Genomic DNA, 20,677 nt, shown 5'->3' with positions numbered 1-20,677 from the left:
GTGAGCGTGATCACTTTATTCAGAGTAATGCATCTCGAATCATTTCAGTAGTATTATTCTTTGGTAAACAAAGAAGAAACTGTGTATGCATTTCATAAAGCCCAGACTGAAATATGTCATCAGCATATCATTGAGATAGCTGTTGTTTCTTGCAAGAGACAAGTTGTAACTTTCTTTCTCTTGGGAGCAGAAATACTTTTTACAATATTTATATTGATTTTTATTTAATTTCTTGTCCATGTATCTGGTTTCAGATCCGCATTGCAACGAAGCTGATTGAAGAAGAGGATGCAGGGTAAGAAAGCCTTTGCTTTACTTTTCTTGTCTGGTAGAGAGTGTACATGAAAGGGAATAAGGACCCCCTTTACTTTATTTGTTCTCTTTTCTCCTAATGACTAAGATGTGCTTTTTTCCTGAATCTGAAATGGGGTTACTGTACAAACAGAAATTTTCCTTCCAACTCCTTCTTTGTAGTGTGTAATTGAAAAGCTTGTTGAATTTTCTTCAATTGCTTCTCGATCCTGGTCTGGAATCGGCTTCAGGTCTGGCAGCCCCATGTTTGACTTCATCGAGAGCTGCCTGCGCCACAAGAGCGAAATGGTGATCTATGAGGCTGCCCAGGCTATCGTGCAACTGAAGAACACCACCGCCAAAGACCTGGCACCTGCTGTCTCCGTTCTGCAACTCTTCTGCAGTTCTCCCAAACCCACCCTCCGCTTTGCTGCTGTCAGAACTCTCAACAAGGTCGGTCATTTTGAGATCAAAACTGTTTGTAAGATTCCCCTTGCTGTGCTTGCTTCTTGTGAAATATATCGACTTCTCATTCAATCGGTATGCTACTGGTAGTTAAATGTTAACTCAACTATTTGTGTTGAATTGCGTCTGGAAGGGAAAAATTGAGATTTCTTTCTTTTTTTGACTCACATGCGAAGCAAAAGTGAGTCTATGTACTCACCCGAGTCGTCCGGCCGGCCGTCCGGCCGGCCGGCCGGAAAACTTTAACGTTGGATATTTCTTGGACACTATTCAGTCTATCAGTACCAAATTTGGCAAGATGGTGTATGATGATAAGGCCCCAAAAAACATACATAGCATCTTGACCTTGCTTCAAGGTCAAGGTCGCAGGGGCCATAAATGTTGCCTAAAAAACAGCTATTTTTCACATTTTTCCCATTTTCTCTGAAGTTTTTGAGATTCAATACCTCACCTATGTATGATATATAGGGCAAAGTGAGCCCCATCTTTTGATACCAGTTTGGTTTACCTTGCTTCAAGGTCAAGGTCACAGGAGCTCTTCAAAGTTGGATTGTATACATATTTTGAAGTGACCTTGACCCTGAACTATGGAAGATAACTGTTTCAAACTTAAAAATTATGTGGGGCACATGTTATGCTTTCATCATGAGACACATTTGGTCACATATGATCAAGGTCAAGGCCCAGGCAGCAGAGAAATATGCCCAGCATATGACAAACATATGACATGGCATGTGGAAATCATATAGTAAAACCATATGTCAGTCATAGATAAATTGCAAATGGTTTTGGAATGGATACCATATGGTTTTTAGGTGAAAATGACATGTCAAAAACACTAGTTTGCCACATCACAAGTGACATTGTCATATGAAATCCTCATTTACACCACATTACAAGTGACACCGACATATGTAAATCATTTGTTTGCCATATCACAAATGACATTGTCAGCTATATGTCATATGTTTACTGTTTGAATGACATCTCTTCGTCATATGTTTAACCGATACTTCGAACCTCACAGACACACACTCAATCACACATATTTACACAACAAAAGACAAAACAACAGTCTGAAGATCATACTTTATATTGAATATCATAATAATAAGCCAACTTGTATCTTTTCTCCGTAAGGAATCAATGAAACAAAGTCACAGCAGGAATAATACTCCCAAGTCAGCCAAACACACATGCACATTAAGGGAAAAAAAGGCTTTAAAGTATACTATAGTTTAAAAAACTAACACAAAAAAAGTACCCGCAAATGCTTAAAAAACATAATATGAAAACTATTTAACAAAAATTACAGGAGCACATAAACAAGAATTAGAATCTCACAATACAGTGATTCACTTATGTGCATTCTCCTGTTGCTGCATTTGCAAGGATTGTAGTTTCACAAAAATTCACATCTACTTTCAAAGAGCTCTCACTTTCTGCATATAGTCACATACAAAAGGTCAATATCACTTGTTTACGGTCACATAAAAAAAAGTCAAAATCACTGGAAAGTCACCTATAGTGCCCTATCCTGCAATGCTTGAAGTATCACAAAAAAATACTCGGACTAGCAAAGTGCTCGTACATTTTGTACATAGTTATACTATACTGTATACAGTCATAAAGGTCAAAATCCCTGAGCACATAAAAAAAGGTCAAAATCACTGGAGTCACCTTAATAGTGCCCTATCCTGTAGCTGCAATGTTTGAAGTATCCCCAAAAAATACTCAGGGACTAGCTAAGTGCTCTTATATTTTGTACATAATTATATACAGTCACATAAAACAAGGTCAAAATCACTGGAGAGTCACCTTAATAGTGCCCTATCCTGTAGCTGCAATGCTTGATGTATCACCAAAAAATACTCAAGGACTAACAAAGTGCTCTTATATTTTGTACATTATATACAGTCATAATAAAAAGTTCAAAATCCCTGAGCACATTAAAAAAAGGTCAAAATCACTGTAGTCACCTTAATAGTGCCCTATCCTGTAGCTGCAATGCTTGAAGTATCACAAAAAAATACTCAGGGACTAGCAAAGTGCCCTTATATTGTGTACATAATTATATACAGTCATAAAACAAGGTCAAAATCACTGTAGTCACCTTAATATAGTGCCCTATCCTGTAGCTGCAATGTTTGAAGTATCACCAAAAAATACTCAGGGACTAGCAAAATGCTCTTATATTTTGTACATAATTATATACAGTCACATAAAACAAGGTCAAAATCACTGGAGAGTCACCTTAATAGTGCCCTATCCTGTAGCTGCAATGCTTGAAGTATCACCAAAAAATATTCATTCACTAGCAAAGTGCTCTTATATTTTGTACGTAATTATATACAGTCACATAAAAAAAGGTCAACATCACTGGGGAGTCACCTTAATAGTGCCCTATCCTGTAGCTGCAATGCTTGAAGTATCACCCAAAAATACTCAGTGACTACCAAAATGCTCTTATATTGTACATAATTATATACAGTCACATAAAAAAGGCCAAAACCACTGGAGAGTCACCTTAATAGTGCCCTATCCTGTAGCTGCAATGCTTGAAGTATCACAAAAAAATACTCAGGGACTAGCAAAGTGCCCTTATATTGTGTACATAATTATATACAGTCATAAAACAAAGTCAAAATCACTGGAGAGTCACCTTAATAGTGCCCTATCCTGTAGCTCCAATGTTTGAAGTATCACCAACAAATACTCATTGTCTAGCAAAGTGCTTTTATATTTTGTACATAATTATATAGTCAATTATTAAAAAGGTCAAAATCACTGAGCACATTAAAAAATGGTCAACATCACAGGAGAGTAACCTTAATAGTGCCCTATCCTGTAGCTGCATTTGAAATGCTTAAAGAATACTGTATCACAAAATTACACATTGACTACATTGAGTACATTTTCATAAAAAAATATAGGAATTAAAATTAAGTTTCACAAAAAACGGAGTCGTCTTATGCCCTGTACTGTAGCTTTTGTTGCGATGCTACTGCTAGAAGTATAACTAGTCAGCAATGCATAAGTGCCTTACAATTACACACACAAAACAAAACAAAATCAATGGACATGATGAACATTTCGCAAAATCAATTAATCGGTCTATTATAACGATCAAAATTATTACATATGCATAAATGGGAGGAATAATTTTTAAAAAATATACACAGTGAGCATCAAATGAGGCAGAGTGCCGTTTCGAGATCAGATAAACAAAGGGACATCTGTGCCCTAAATGCATATGACATGTGTCTAACAATTATTGAAAAGTATAATACCTCGCTTCCAGTAACTGTACTTATAGTACACAGAACAGATTTCTCGTACATAATTAAAGAAGACAGTTTTCTCTACTTGAAAAATCAAATAACTATCTTGTCATTCTTAGTTTGATAATGACCGCCACAAGACACCCTAGCGCCAAAAGGTTGTGCAAATTCAGTGTCACATCAAGTGAAACAGACAGCTTTGCATACATTTTTTAATTTTATTTATGATTACATATAATTGGTTCCAGTGGTCGAGCAAAAACCATGAAAACCAACAAACCAATTTTGTTTGCAACACGATATTAAAAAACTTGTTTTAACTGGGCTTTGCCTGAGACTTTCCCTGTAAACTTGCTAACTTTTACGTGCTCATGTAAGCAGGTAATGCTGAACTTTCTTTCAAAATCATATTCTTACACAAATACTGATTCTGTAATTAAAGTGGATGATCAAAAAGGCCTTCTGCACTGACTATTAGGGTTTAACATCCTCTTAGTCCAGTTAGCCTACATAGGGATCGATAGTTATTTGTAATTCGCTGAGAATATATGATACTTTGACTTGACAAGCCCGCTGTGGCAGTCTTCTTCGACATGCCAGCATTGGGTTTCTCTCATCAAAGAATCGATCATGATAATCAGAGGATGCATCCTTGTCTTCTAATTTTCCTAGCCCTTAGACTTTCTATGCAAACTTGGGATCTTTTTTGTGCACAAAATGCTGAACTTTAAAAAAAAATTATATTCTTTCATAAATACTCATAATTTGCTGAGGATTCGGTATGATACTTTGACCTGACAAGCTCGCTGTGGCTGTCCTGTTCGACACGCCAGACGATTCATGCTTTTCTTTGTGTTTTTCTAGCCCTTGGACTTTCCCTGTGGGATTGGGATATTTTTCCTGCACATTGAGCTGGAAATGCTCAACTTCCTTTTAAAACCATGTTCTTACACAAATACTAATTCTAAAGATTACAGGGGATGATCTGTACGTAATTGCACTGGCTGACTGACTATTAGGGTTTAAAGATTTCTTAGACCGGCTGGCATACATTGGGATAGTAACTGATATGCTGAGGATATGGTATGATACTTTGACTTGACAAGCCCGCTGTGGCTATCTTCTTCGACACGCCAGCATTGGGTTTGTCTCCTCAAAGTATTGAGTGGCAATAATGATTGACACAGAGGATGCATCCTTGCCTTCCTAGCCCTGAGACTTTCCCTACGAACTTGTGATATTTTTGCGTGAACCATGTGCTTGAAATACTGAACTTTCTTTTAATACCATGTTCTTTCATATATATATACTGATTCTGGAGATGACAATAGATGATCAAAAAAGGCATGTATTTTATGTGTACGTTTTCACAAAACTGGCTTAAAAAAAAAAAGCTTCTCTTCAGAGAAAAGGATTAGGAACGCTGAAGAAGAAGAGAAAAAGATGTCTTCCCCTGTAATAGCAACTACTGGTTTGAAATTGGAGGCAACGTTCTGAATATGTCATAGACAAACTGTATAATAAATTACACTCTAGGCAGCCGTAGCTTACTGCATGTCCTTACAAATGCTCCTGATTAGCGTTCCCTTGTCCTTGAAGACCAGGCTGCTGTGGCATCTGCCTGTCCCGTTGCGATGTCAGCCAATTAGCCAGGGCCGCGTCCAGCTCCTGTTATGTGGCATTGGCAAATGTACGTCTAACTGCAGCTGCAAACAGAAAGATAAAGAAACGTAACCAACCAAATCAGAGGAATGAAGCAGGCTGCCCAATTATGGACGATCCACAACATTAATGGGAGGTCCCTATATAGTTTCTGACATTGCTGATCACATGCGCATAGGACTGGAGGTTTCAGGCATGAGACCAGCAAATGTTCAAAAAGTAGGAAACTAAGCCGGGGTCCAGGGGCCGCTCAGGCCCCTGGTGGGGTCCAGGGGCAACGCCCCGGTGGGGGGTTCAGGGGGGCTTTGCCCCCCTGACGGAAAATGATTTTTAGAATTATAAAGGCCATTTTGGGGCCTCTCCTGATAGCAAAAAAATAGATCATGCCTTTTTAAAAAGCTATAAAAACCACAAGAATAATATGTTTTAGCATTTTAAACAAAACATTTTGCTTCACATCCATAGGTGCCTGTAATCACATGATAATGACAATGTAGAAAACAAGAGGCGAAGCCTTCAAGGCTCACGTAAGAAATCGACAAACAGTAACACAAACTCAATCACTCCGTCACACATACACACACACACAGTAAGCATAGGTGACACTGTGCAAGAAAGCGAGACACTATAGATCTAGATCTGTCTGTCTGCATGTAGCCTGTAACTTACAGGGACACGACTGCCAACTAGTCTCGGCTCGCTCAAAATGACAATGACCGAGACTTTCAGTAATTCCTTCGCGTGACGTCTAACCCTCTTACGCCATAATGTGACGTCTTCAAATGTTAAAGTTTCTACCACAGACATACACACGCACAGACAGACAAAGTTACGATCGCATAGGCTACACTTACGTGAGCCAAAAAGCAATCAAGATAACTCATCAAAGCTGCTACAATGTCTGAACAGAGTGCACCTCCTCTATAAGTTGCCTTGAGTTGAGGTGTTAATTTTCCTTATTCAGGCCTACCAGCAACTGCGGGTCATCGGCTCAGCGCAGACAGGATGGAGGGAAAGAGAGAGAGAGAGAGAGAGAGAGAGAGAGAGAGAGACGTGCTTCCAAGAGCCCTCTGTGCTTCTTGCTTTCAATGTGACGAACCAACACCTTTTTTCCACCAAGTCCGTATTTCACCACGCAGTGGCCGTTGTCGCACCACGTGCACACGGCCTGACCGGGAATGGATATTTTGGCGATACTGTCGCCAATGAGCTGGCGCCTTTCTTTCTTGTTGATAGTGACAGTCACTTCTTCTGACAGCCAGTTGGCTTTCCACTTGTTTTTCACACTTTGGTCGTCGATCGTAAGAGCTTCCACAGCCGACAAAACAATATGGAATCCAGACGCCATGATGCTACGGTGTTTGGAGATCGGGAGCCAATCAAAACAACCATCGGTGAATAATTAAGCCTCGGCAATAATCGTCGGAGATCAACAGCCAATCAAACGCGACCCATGATACTGCTATGGGTTCACGCGAGTGCTGGGGTGCGAATGCACTGACTTCAGTCGCAGACAGCTTCAGCTGAACGGTTCATACCACCACCTATGGGTTCACGCGAGTGCTGGGGTGCGAATGCACTGACTTCAGACGCAGACAGCTTCAGCTGAACGGTTCATACCAACTCCCCCCCCCCCCCCTTTTTTTCTCAACGAATTTGCATCGATCTCAAGAATGGTCTGTGAGCTAAGGAAAATATCGGAATTCCGATAAAAATCGGACCAGTCCCATGTCTGAGGTTTTCAAAATGTCCCGTCCACAGTGCCATCAACTTTCACAAAAAGCTGGATATGCTATCATCAAAGACAGGTTAGGCCAAACAAAAATATACATTGGTGTAGGGTAATGTGACCAAAAAAGATAAGTGTCGGTAGGTCGGCTTTTTTTTTAATTTAAAAAAGATTTAGTTGAGTTTTTCTCTTCTTCTTCTTCTTTGTTCGTGGGCTGAAACTCCCACGTACACTCGTGTTTTTTGCACGAGTGGAATTTTACGTGTATGACCGTTCTTTTACCCCGCCATTTAGGCAGCCACACGCCGTTTTCGGAGGAAGCATGCTGGGTATTTTCGTGTTTCTATAACCCACCGAACTCTGACATGGATTACAGGATCTTTTTTGTGCGCACTTGGTCTTGTGCTTGCGTGTACACACGGGGGTGTTCGGACACCGAGGAGAGTCTGCACACAAAGTTGACTCTGAGAAATAAATCTCTCACCGAACGTGGGGACGAACTCACGTTGACAGCGGCCAACTGGATACAAATCCAGCGCGCTACCGACTGAGCTACATCCCCGCCCCAGTTGAGTTTTTAAAGGAGGCTACTTTCCATAAGTTGGAATCACACGGGCGATTTAATCGTGAGATTTATTCCCCCAATCCGAACGGGGGCCGATCACAGATCAAATCGAAGGCCATTGACCCGTCACACGATGAACGAAGGATAACTTAACTCAACGCGACCGGGGCAGAGGTGACGTATCAAAGTGAACATTGCAAACGCGCTGAAAGCGAGCAGACGCTAATGTTCGAACATCGCTCTACCTTTCCGAAAAATACCGTTTAGCATTATGCCATAGCGAGAAATTAAGTTCACAGACAGTTGCAAGAGTAAGAAACTGTTCTTCCAAAAAGTTTTGAAACGACGAAGAGACGTTGTCTGCCACTTTAACAAGTCACGGCGGGAAGGCCGCAACAAAACGTTCTGATTGGCTTTGTGCTACGATTGCTCCACGGCAGTATTGCGGGGATAGAACAAGTTCTAACGCTCAAAGCTACAAGGAAATCTCGTAAGAGAGAGTCGTAACGTAGCTTTGTCTTAGCTCTTTTCTAAGACTCAGTCGCCAGTCTGACTGTAAGTTTTAGGAAATGAAGCGTGTGACTGCACCATTAGTCTCGCAAAATGTGCCCAAAAAAGTTTTAGGGTCGGCGGGGATAATAGGGTCGGTCAGGTTACCCTAAACCAACATATATTTTTGTTTTGCCATATTTACCAACAAAATGACGAAAAAAACGCCTGAGGGTACCACCTGGGAGAATTGTATGTAAAGAACGGTCCAGTACTTTTCTCTGAGTCGCTCTACATACACATCACTATCCTAAATCAAATGTATAACAAGAAACGAAAGTAATAAATCAATTGAACTCACCATACATAACCCTTTTCAGGGTTAAGTTTTTGAAGGGGAGCTTGTTCTTCTGTCCGTGGTTGTTATATCTTCGAGCCAGAGGCGGAGCCAGTACTTTACGAAGCGTAGCCTTCAGAAATTTTGAAGGGGTCTCCCCACCCTCCAACGCAAGAGCTGCAGTCTGAAATTAAATTTTTTTTTTTATTCAAACAGTCTTAAAGAAAAAAATACAATTTTTCTAAGAAAAAAATCCCTGATTTGAAAACGTTAGACAAACACATGGTCGACCAGTTAAAACCCAGATCCTAGTGAATAACTACCTCCAATATGTATGTTACGCTGTGTCTAATCAATACAACTTTATGTAGTTGAAATCTGCACATCGGAGCCAAGATTCACTTTCAGTTTCACATGCAGCTATGCCCTCAACCTCAAGCAAAACATGTGACCTCAAGCAAAATATGTTGTCGGCTAACACTCGGGGCAAGCAATCCAGCATTGCAGCAACAAATCAGTAACTGCAATGTGTATATTTCTGAAAGTAACAATCATATGGAGCGGACACTGCATAACATACACATCAGTTTGACTTTCGCTGCGACTGTGGTTGAACTGATTTGAACTGATCGGCCATGTGTTTCTTGCTGTTTGTCTGAGGTAATGGCAGCTGGATTCTTGTGCAACTCAACTGACTGAGAGGGTACGTTTCATGGATGGGAAGACAATGGTAGGTTTTTGAACACAATGTTTAAGAACACAGGAACAAAAAACGCAATTTGATGTGGCACATCGTTGCTAAAGTCGAAACAGCAGTTGTCGATCGAACCACAGATATTTAGGCCAATAGGGTGTACATATATAGATCTGACAATCATGCATACATACACTTTCATTGTAAGTTAGCCTGCTTATTACAGGGCTTGTGGAATTTCTAGCGGACAAGTGACTCCATTGGCCTGGCTGACAAGTTAATATCTGATTTGGCCATCCCTGCGAGCCACACAAGGAATTCACACATCAGCCACAGAGACACATTCAACCAATATGACCAAAAATTACCACTGTGTTCCTGATGCCAGCATCTTGCAGCCGGCCTTCCAAATCAGTCATGTGGTCTAGTTCGCCCAAAGGAAACACCAGGTCCTGGGGGAGGGTTGGGGTCCGGTCAGCAGCCGGGCCAGGCTGGTTTGCTCCATCCTTGAGTTGTTGTTGTAGCTGCATCATTGCAGTGGCAAGACGTCGTACTTCATGGCACAAATCACCAAGTTTCGAGAGGATCTGAACATATGCTGGGTCAGATGTAGAATCTAAACAAATAAAAGACAAAATGTGAGACAGTGCAGACAAAAGGTGGAAAAAGGGTGATGGTGATTGATGGGGAAAGCTTAACCAAAGTACTATTATATATGAAGTCTTATATCGCGCGCGTATCTCCAGACTCGGACTCAAGGCGCAGGGATCTATTTATGCCGTGTGAGATGGAATTTTTTTTTACCCAATAATACATCACACATTCACATCGACCAGCAGATCGCAGCCATTTCGGCGCATATTCTACATTTCACGGCCTATTATTCCAAGTATGAGCAAGAAAAGCAGTATGCACAGTGCAATGAAGAAATACCACTCATTTACATGGTTTCCACTATATATTACCTCTCATACAAAATTTAGGCTGATGTGTTCGAGATCAGATCTTTGTGATAAGGCTGTTTATTGTAAAACCAATTCTATGACCGAAAAGGCCATGCATCCTCCTCTCAGCAAACAGATTGAGTTTACATCAGGTAGTGACTATACAGAGGAACCTACAACAGACTTTTACCAGGAAACAAATGACTATTATGGATACAAATTTGATAGTTATTTCAAACGCCACAAAAAATGTGTTCTGTATGAGCAATTTCGATTATGTGCCCATTCAAAAGCAGAAACATTTGAGGTGTGTCAGTGTATGAGGTTCCACTGTACAATCACTGCCTTTTGCAATCCATGACAGGGGAACGAATGGTCTTTCTTTTCGTATAAATGGTATCACAAAGATCAGCCCTCAAAATCACTTTTCTTTTTAAAGACACGTAGTATGGAAATAACCTTTCTACAAACAATCACAAATGACAGTCAACTGTTTTGTGGAGTGGCGATCTTTCCCCCCTAAAACGTGTCATAATAAACAACAAACACTACTCACCCCTCCAAGGTAGGGGGCTACTCCCAGTCCCATGACGCATGCGGCCAACACCAGACTCAGCCATGCTGTCGTCATTGCCTGTACAGAAATATTTGTCAAATAGTGAAAACAAAACACCAGAAAAGTTTATCACAGATTTTCAGCAGCAATACCAAGAAGGAAATAAAACATAAAAAGCAGGAGTACCACACAAGGACAAGCATTTTAAAAGCTCACCTCGGTAAGATAGGGGATACCCTGTCCTGTGAAGTCTAGGCACCTGACCTCTGGGGGGTGTCCGTCCTGGAACAGTAATTGCAGTCAGTGAGCAAACATATAATCACATCACATAACAATGTAAATAGGGAACACAGACAAAGTTTAGCAAGATAATAAATAAATCCACAAGACGTCTAAAGGGTTAACAAATGTGCCAATCTTTGGGCCTGAAACTAAAACAGCTCTGAAAACCCTTTATCACCAAGACTACAAGTATACCTTGCTAGCCCATGCCTAAAAATGTAGATGGATTTTGCTCGATACAGCAAAACACTTGAACACTAATTCTTTCTACATCTACGTTTCAGCATACACATAAAAGTTTATAAACACAAAAGGGATTACACTTACCGGCAGGAACGTGTGACGGCTGCACCCTGGGAGACCCAGATGAAGAACGTGTCTCGTCTGGAAAAAAATTGTCGGCATATTTCAGAGCTATAGCAATTGTACTTGGATACTATTACTAAGATCAGATACAAACAGGCCATGACAAATACATTAACCATCTCGCTGCTTATAGGCTATAGGACGACAGCCGATGTTATGGGTGTGTGCTGTAACGAACAAAAAAAGACATCATTTGTACTTACCCAAAAAACCCTGGGCATGGAAATCGGAAAGCTCTCTCGACTGTGACACTCTTGGTGGCGTTGGCAAACGGATTAAACGTGACCCGTCTGAAAACGACCAATGAATCAACCATGAAATAATAATCTTCACAAATTTAGATAGATATCCCTACTGCAACACATATATATGTATGTCAGATGACACAGCTCCCTCCTTTATATTTACACACACAAAACATCCACAGAGAAATAAACACCAACAGGTTTAGCGGGGTTAGCAGCAGTTGTAAATCACATAACTTGTCAGGAAAGTCTAACAAACAACTACGCTCACACACAGTAAAATTGATTTAAAAAAAACAACTGTTTGAGAAGAAAATTAAAATCCAGTAAAAATAACAATGGCCTTCTGCGAAATAAGCTTCAGCATATAGCTAACAAAGCATGGTAACAGCACATACCCTCGTCACCACCAACAGTTTTTTCCGCATTTCCATCAATTTCATCAGGCTCAACACACACCAGATCCTCTTCGTGCACCTCACCCTCCCTTACAACAACAGGTGCAACTCTGAAAAAGAACAGACATATAATGCTATGAAAATTGCAACCAAACAATGAGCTATCAGCCAATGGGTTGCACAGCAATTGAAACAGAGTTGGACATTAACTAATCCACAAGCAAAACATTGGCCTTAAATTCACTATTGGCCACAATTGCAATTAACTCAGTTGTACTGGTGAAGGACCAAATACTCAATCTTAACAAGAAATTCCACCTCTCCAAGTCACTTAGCGACAAGTGTACATCCATCCAATCAGTCTAAAACCAATGCCAAACACAACCTGAACATGTTGCAACTTCAAGCAGACACGGAAGCCACATTTTAGAGGGAGCTGAGAAAAGTTACCAAGTATTCCAGGGAATTAAATGAAAATAACAAATTCATTTTCTACAGAAACCTGCCGACATGAAATCTTCCTGAGATGCCAAGAAGATATCTGTCCGAATAACACCTATGAGGCTGCCGTTGTGTTTAATATGAGACCAGTCCCATCTCGACTCAGGGTTTCATCTACTAGTGCGAAAATGTCCCATCACAATTTCCTTTAGTGCGTCAAAGGGCGCATTGAGATTACCTCGACTGCGCCACCAAATGTACACTTTACATCGGAATACACACACACTCAAACAAACACACACATACAACATGATATAGCGGCTAATTCTCAGATGGCCCCATATTGCACTATTTTCAAAAACGTGTACATGCATCTTTGACGCTTTTTGCCTTCGACTATGTCCCATCGGAATTTATCAATCAATCAATATCAATATGAGGCTTATATCGCGCATATTCCGTGGGTACAGTTCTAGGCGCTCTGCAATGATGCCATGTGAGATGGAATTTTATACGGCCAGTAGATTGCAGCCATTTCGGCGCATATTTACCTTTCACGGCCTATTATTCCAAGTCACACGGGTATAGGTAGACAATTATTAACTGTGCCGAAGCAATTTTGCCAGGAAAGACCCTTTTGTCAATCGTGGGATCTTTAACGTGCACACCCAATGTAGTGTACACGGGGGATGTTCGGACACCAAAGAGAGTCTGCACACAAAGTTGACTCTGTGAAATAAATTTCCGCCGAACGTGGGGACGAACTCACGCTGACAGCGGCCAACTGAAAACAAATCCAGCGCACTACCAACTGAGCTATATCCCCGCCCCAGTTGAGGGAGACAAATGTCCCATTGCCTTTTTCTCACAGGCTAAACCCAGTGATGACGCTAGTATTTTTTCAAACCGGTACACAAACTTTTTTGATGCAAACTGTCCAGAAAAAAACCGGTAAGCTGGTCATTGGAACTAGTAAGAGTCTAACTCAGAGTACTGGTTTTCATTGCTTTACCAGTGAAAAAAAACCGGTAGTTCTAAAAATGAACCGGCAGCCAATTTTCCCCGGGTATTTCCTCATTTCAACCGGTAAAATACCGGTAAAAGCCAATACTGTAAACCCTGTCGACTCATTCATCAACCCGGCTTTCACTTTTAGTTGATCCACTGTTCAATGACTTCCAATTCACAATATTGGCTTGTTAGAGACATGAAGCAAACCAAGCGTATTGGAAAACCTGACACGACTCGACTCCAAACGGAAGAGAAAGCAAAAACTCAAAACGAACCAATTTGATTTACGAATAATCCAGCCGTGGATAAATTGGTTATTTCCCTTGGTGAACCTAGTTCCTTTTTTTCTGTTATGCTTTACATTTCTTGCTGAGGAAAAAAAAAGGAACAGTATAGTTGAATTTCATATTAACGACTCAGCCGCATAAAAGCTACATCAAATAAAAAGAACTTAATTCAAAAAGAATACAACCATGACAAAAGTGCCTGCAGAGCCACTCTTCAATCATTCCAACCTACGTTCTGATCGCTACGGAGTTTGTTTGCTTAACGCCCACGAAGGGCCATATCAGGGCGGTGCTGCTTTGACATTTAACGTGCGCCACACACAAGACAGAAGTCGCAGCACAGGCTTCATGTCTCACCCAGTCACATTATTCTGACACCGGACCAACCAGTCCTAGCACTAACCCCATAATGCCAGACGGAGCAGCCACTAGATTGCCAATTTTAAAGTCTTAGGTATGACCCGGCCGGGGTTCGAACCCACGACCTCCCGATCACGGGGCGGACGCCTTACCACTAGGCCAACCGTGCCGGTATTGCTACGGAGTGAGAAGCAGAAATAAGTATGGAGTCTGAGAAGAAAGTGCAACAACTGGCAGCTCTGATAACCTGCTATTTTTAGGAAACACACCAGAAACTGATGACAACTTACCTGGCAGACTGGCTATCCCTGTAATCTTCGCCACTGTCGGAGGAAGTGCTGAAATCGCTGTAGAACTCCAGCCTTCTAGCCTTCCGACAGCAAGCTTCATAGTCAGCTGAAAAAAAATACAATCATAATTGCAAACTGAATACATCACATTCACAATTATAAAAAAAAGGGGAACAACCCAAGAACAAGTTAGAAGTATGCATCTTCATCAGTTGAAAAAGAACAACGTACTCAGCATCTGCATATACTGCCAATAAACACAATCTGTGACTGAAAGACGCCATTTAAATTACCATGACCTTCTGAGTGACAGACAAAATCTTAACATATGAAAGACAAATAAAAAACTATCAGTGACAGTGTCCTGAAAACTGGTATTAGTGGTAATCTGACAAATAACAGAACACACATCTTGATTGAATTACAATTGAAAGTCACAACGTTAATAGACACAACAACCATCTATATTAATAAAATCAACAACAAAATAACTTACTTGACGCAAACATGATGGCAGCCTTGTAAAAAGGCCATGACGGTTGCGGTTCCTTTTTCCTGAGGATCCAGGAAGAGTTCACTGCTGATCCTGAAGGTGGCCAAGCACACTTCTCCCCGTCGGAACTAATCCAATTTGACGGCACAACCGCCACAGACTTGTCCCTATCGGGCTCTTGGAATTCCATCACGCAATACATGACCTAAACACCCGCCAAACACAAGGGAAAAACAAGATTAATGACTGACCTTTAAAACATTACACAAACGCTAAAACACACAAAACAAAATGATCTGTCCGCCAAGGGCAACCCTGACAGAGTACTTGTTCAAGCGAAAGAATGCCCCCACGTTTTAGGGACAGCAAACTTTCAGAACTTTCCTCCGACGGCATAGATCACCAGATATATATATATATATAAATATATATACAAAACACACACCCCCTACCCTCAATACTGCTCTTGGGACATAGGAAAAACCACAAACTCCCTTTTATACGGCAGAAGTACACACTTTGAGGAAACAACTGACGCCAAAACAACCTGCAAATGACCAGTCAACCCTGCAACCCTATGGATCCCCAAAAGAGCAGACTGAAGGGGATAATCAAAATGATCCGCAACATGCGAAAAACGCTCAACAACAAGCAAGGGACCATCAGCGTGTTGTTGAACAACAATATTTCTGATCAGGAAAAATGCATCTTTGATCCTGACACAATTATCACCATCAAACGCAGAAAAATACAACCCATTCAAATAAATCTCTTTGAACTGAGACACATCTACCAGTTCTAAAGGAAGAGGACCATGGTGCGCTTTTAGTGGAACATTATCCATGGGCTTATCACGCTGCCTAAAACCAACAAAGCCAGTCATCTTCTTTTCACTCATCCGCCGAATAATCTGCTGGAGAGGTAGACGGGGAGAACGGACTAACCTTTTCAAGGAACACAGGAAGTTTTCAAAAGGAAAAGCTGAGTAGCGATCAAGTGGACCAAACGTCTTAACATCATCGGCTAAATGGACCAATCCATGGACATTATACACCAAGAAATCCTGACCATACAACCTGCCTGCTTCAGCAACAAAATATATCAGTAGATCTTTAGCATACATTGCATGAGTGGTGTACAAGGTAGGACTGGCCAGACAAAAAATCGCAACAAAGAGCAGAAGAAAGTGTCTATACAACTTATCTGGTAGCTCGCCTTTGAGTGCAACAACCCCGGAGTACAACAAAAACTGACGAAACTCAGTAGCCTTCCAACGTTCCAAATCAGCAAGGGGTCGACACTGTCTGGAGAACTCACGAGGGATGAAATTCTTGTAAAGAACAAGACGCTCTGAAATCATGGCTATGCCACGAGAACCTAGACGCAAGCCCTTGCTGACCGGACTCTTCACCCAGCACAAAAGGAGCCTGCGTGTCACGCCCAAACAAACCATGTGCATGAAATCCAAAGGAAATTGAGAAACTAAACCAATGGAGGCTAGACCGTGTAGCGGAGAAGGACCATGATGATGGTTCACATCAGACATTTCATTAAAAGCAACATCAGTCCTTGATGCGGCAGTCACCTCAGGAAAAATAACTTTCTTCTCATACACACCTTTCTGAGTACACTTTTCACACCCATGATAGCCAGAGTGCCCCTTCACATTCTTGACAAATGCACGTGCAGGTGCATCACAAACAAAACAAGAAATATGGACAGAAACCTCCCTGTTGCAAACGGGAATGAACACAGGACCCCGCTCAAGCACCTGCATCTCCTGAACAAAATCATGTAAATACTCGTCAACACTGCCTGGCTTCTTTTCACCGCAGTACAAACCAATGAGAAATGGGTCTGACACAAAAGGCTTAACAACCATCCCCACAATCGGCCAAAGCTGTACGCTGGAGCTCTTGAACAGAGGCAAGCCATCAATGCTAACCTGTAGCCAAAAACCATCAACATCTCTGCAAACATCATTCGCATTAGTCAGAAGTGACGACAAAGAATCAATGACACCAAAATGATGGTAAGAACCACCCTGCACATCCTTGATGTCATACCGCACAGGTGTTTTCAAAAGGGTCCTGGAATCTTTTGGGAGATTTGGATGAAATACTTTCAATACACTCAGGAGACCATTCAACGCTAACAAGGGAATGTTGAACAATGTAGCCCAATTCCTAAGTTCGGATGCCAACAGTTCTCCATCAACAACCTCTTCATCCTCACATTCAGATGCAGACTCATTATCAATATCATCACACTCGCGTGCTGCTTCTAATCTATCAGTATCAAGCAACCTATCAAACTGCAAGTTCTCTTCGTTGTTGACATCGTCGACAAAAAAAGCCTGAGCAATGCATTCTGATTCATCTTCACTCAAATCACAAACTGCAGACAAAGCCTCATCTCCCTGAAACCCCACACACTGCTCATGAAATCCCAAATCGAAAACCGAGCCAGTACCGGGAGCATCACCACTAAGCTTATGTGAAAAGCTACCGACATCATGATCATCATCATGGCCGATATCATCGGCGAGTGGCAACCCTTGTTTCTGCTGTGTAGCTTTTACAATGTTGAGACACTTACTAACATCAGCCCGTATGCGTCTTCTCTTCGTCCAGTAAGGTAAATCCCCTGACGACATGCTTGGATGAACTCTTGAGCCTTACATTAACAGTAACAGATCTTTCAGTTTCACTAAATCACTTACACTTACAGAAAATGATTGAAACGCTGATCACCCCATCAGTAAAAAAAAATAAAAAAAAGAAGAAAGAAAGTCTAGCTAGCTACGCTTCAGAATGTCTTGTAATTAGAAAGTTTGTAAGATAAAACTGTTTGGTTCTGACAGTGAAACGTTCAAGTACAACTGCAAGTTTAACAAGTAAACTTAATGACTAAAGTTTGTGAAATCAAGATGAAGATGGCAGTGTCGTCATCACAGCAGCAGCTTACCGAACGAGTACGAAAACAATCTACCTCAGAATCAGAATCGCTGATAACAATACGAACATCTTTAACAAACAACTCAATGGTCAGTCAAAATATCTCACTTTACCTTGTGCCGGTTAAAAAATGCTAGTCAAAAAGACTCAAATGTGGAGAGAGTGGAGAAAATCCGACCGTCTGTGTCGATGATCACTGGGAAGTAAATTCAAATGCTCCCAGCTTCAGCCAACCGGTCACGCGAAGCAAATTTGGCGCGTATACGTCATTTCCGGTAAACTAAAATCGACGGAATCCATGCAAAAGAAACAGAAATCATTCATGTAGTCTATTCAACAGAATAATTATATTCTGCATTCCTATTGTTTCTAGAATTGGTCCGATTCAAAGTGGCCGCTCTCAAAGCGTGGGTTTTCCAAACTATGTCAAACCCGTCAGTCAGTCCGAGCTGAAGCTCACGCTGGAGATCTATTTTTAGCTAGAGATACGGAGTCTCCTCCCATATAAGGAAGTTTTACATCACTTCCGGTATTCAAAAGGTAAACAAGGGAACCCCTTCTTCTCTGACTTGGCCCGTTTGTTTTGAAACTTTAGTTTTGGGTTTTCTTTTGTAATTATAATTGTTTTTATCCGCTTTCTGTTTAGTGTTACAGCTGATTCTTGTAAGTTACTTTAGGGAATTTCCGACACTGATTTAGATGAAAGTTTACTTAGATTTGGGTGGATTGTTTTGACTTAATTTATTGATGCATTGTTTTTGCAAACAAATTATAATATGTTGTATATAATGTATATAATTGTGTAACTATTTTTGATGCTTTTTGATAAAACTATGTTTATTGATTATATTTGTCTGTCAGGTTAGATTCTCTTTCTAAATTATTTTACTTAGTTTATGTTTGTGTGGATTAGTGACCTCAGGTCTTTGGATTTTCAGTATGTATGATTAAGCTCATGCCTACCGGTACCAGCTGATGATGTGAGGTGATGAATAAACCCATGCACACTCTATACAAGATGTTCGAGTGTTCCTTCCCCTTGTTAAAACTGGCAGCCGACTGCGTGCTGATATTTATATCGATCCACCTCGATCAGGCTTGCATAATTATAATATCGGGATAAGAATAATCAGGATAAGAATAATAAAATAATGAGATAGAAATAAGATAGGAAAACTATAGTACATAAAATAAAAATAATCTATTCAACTTTATCTGACAAAAGATATATTGAAAAAAAACACCAATTTAAATTTTACGAAAAAAAAAATTTTCAATAAAGAAGAATAACAACTTTTAACCAAAATCTAAAAGACAGATATAAAAATAAACATTAAAATAAAATTAAAAAATTTCATGTAAAACAGGCACACAATCTTTTTTTATGTACACTCAAAACTTTATTTGGATGGTTTGGATGCACATACAAAAATAGTTAAAACAATAAATATAATTATCCGGTCTGGCCGAAAAAAATTATACCAAAAAATTGTGATTGCTGTACAGCGCCAGTAAGAATCCAGCTGGATATGATATGCCGCAGGTCACGTATAGTATATATGACCCGCGCCTGCAAGAATCCAGCTGGATATGATATGCCACAGGTCATGGTCAGATCATGTACATGACACATTGTAATCATGTGGTATCCATATGATTTCTGACATATGTACATTATGTGGCAACTAGCATCTGTCCCGCAGATGATTTCCAGATCTTTTGCTGCCTGGGGGTCACTTTGACCCTTATGAAATGTGACCAAAATAAGGTAGTGAACCACTAAAAGTGACCATATCTCATGGTAGAAAGAGCCAATAAGCACCATTGTACTTCCTATGTCTTGAATTAACAGCTTTGTGTTGCATGACCTTGACCTTGGGTCAAGGTCACATGTATTTTGGTAGGAAAAATGTGTAAAGCATGTGAGTCGTATGGGCTTTGCCCTTCTTGTTTACCAATGAATTACAGCTTCTAGTGACGTACAAATATAATTGCATTACAGATTGATAAAGAATCACTTTCTTGAATGAAGAGGGCAAATATGTTCACAATACTAAAAACATGAGCAAACCCAGAAGTCCAACACTTCGAAATCTTTCCCAGTGATGTCGCATTTTTTCTCCTGACTGAACTCATCAGGAAACAGCAAAGATCATTCAGAACTACTGCTTATTGAATATGTTTGAGAACGATGGGCATAAACTACTGTCAAGGCGACACCATTGAACCCTGTGCTTAAAGTTGAATGTATCTCTCTCTCCACCAGGTGGCCATGAAGCACCCAGCAGCCGTGACGGCCTGCAACCTTGACCTTGAGAACCTGATCACGGACGTGAACCGCAGCATCGCCACGCTGGCCATCACCACGCTGCTGAAGACGGGCAGTGAGACGTCTGTGGATCGTCTGATGAAGCAGATCTCCACCTTCATGTCCGAGATCTCTGATGAGTTCAAGATTGTCGTCGTGCAGGCTATCAGGTGAGGGAGGCATTAGTTTTTGTGCTTTTAATGATACAGTGGTACCTTTGATGAAA

The 20,677-nt window shown here is 40.8% G+C and overlaps 1 protein-coding gene and 1 long non-coding RNA gene across 2 annotated transcripts in view; one reads left to right on the top strand and one right to left on the bottom strand.

The window, feature by feature from the left end:
* The window catches only part of LOC138964447 (coatomer subunit gamma-2-like), a 47,012-nt gene that overhangs the window by 10,506 nt on the left and 15,829 nt on the right, over positions 1 to 20,677 (top strand). Inside the window, exons 10-12 of the mRNA XM_070336404.1 lie at positions 255 to 295; positions 543 to 744; positions 20,410 to 20,621. Of these exons, the coding sequence (XP_070192505.1) occupies positions 255 to 295; positions 543 to 744; positions 20,410 to 20,621 (455 nt within the window). The remainder of the gene's footprint in view (positions 1 to 254; positions 296 to 542; positions 745 to 20,409; positions 20,622 to 20,677) is intronic.
* Positions 11,013 to 11,687, bottom strand: LOC138963560 (uncharacterized). The gene is made up of 3 exons (XR_011454864.1): positions 11,623 to 11,687; positions 11,230 to 11,295; positions 11,013 to 11,091 (listed from the first exon to the last, which is right to left on the bottom strand). It is a non-coding gene; the product is annotated as an uncharacterized lncRNA (long non-coding RNA).

This window comes from Littorina saxatilis, linkage group LG4 (genome assembly GCF_037325665.1).
Source record: "Littorina saxatilis isolate snail1 linkage group LG4, US_GU_Lsax_2.0, whole genome shotgun sequence".
NCBI classification, from domain to species: domain Eukaryota; kingdom Metazoa; phylum Mollusca; class Gastropoda; order Littorinimorpha; family Littorinidae; genus Littorina; species Littorina saxatilis.
This window is presented reverse-complemented; position numbering and strand designations above follow the sequence as displayed.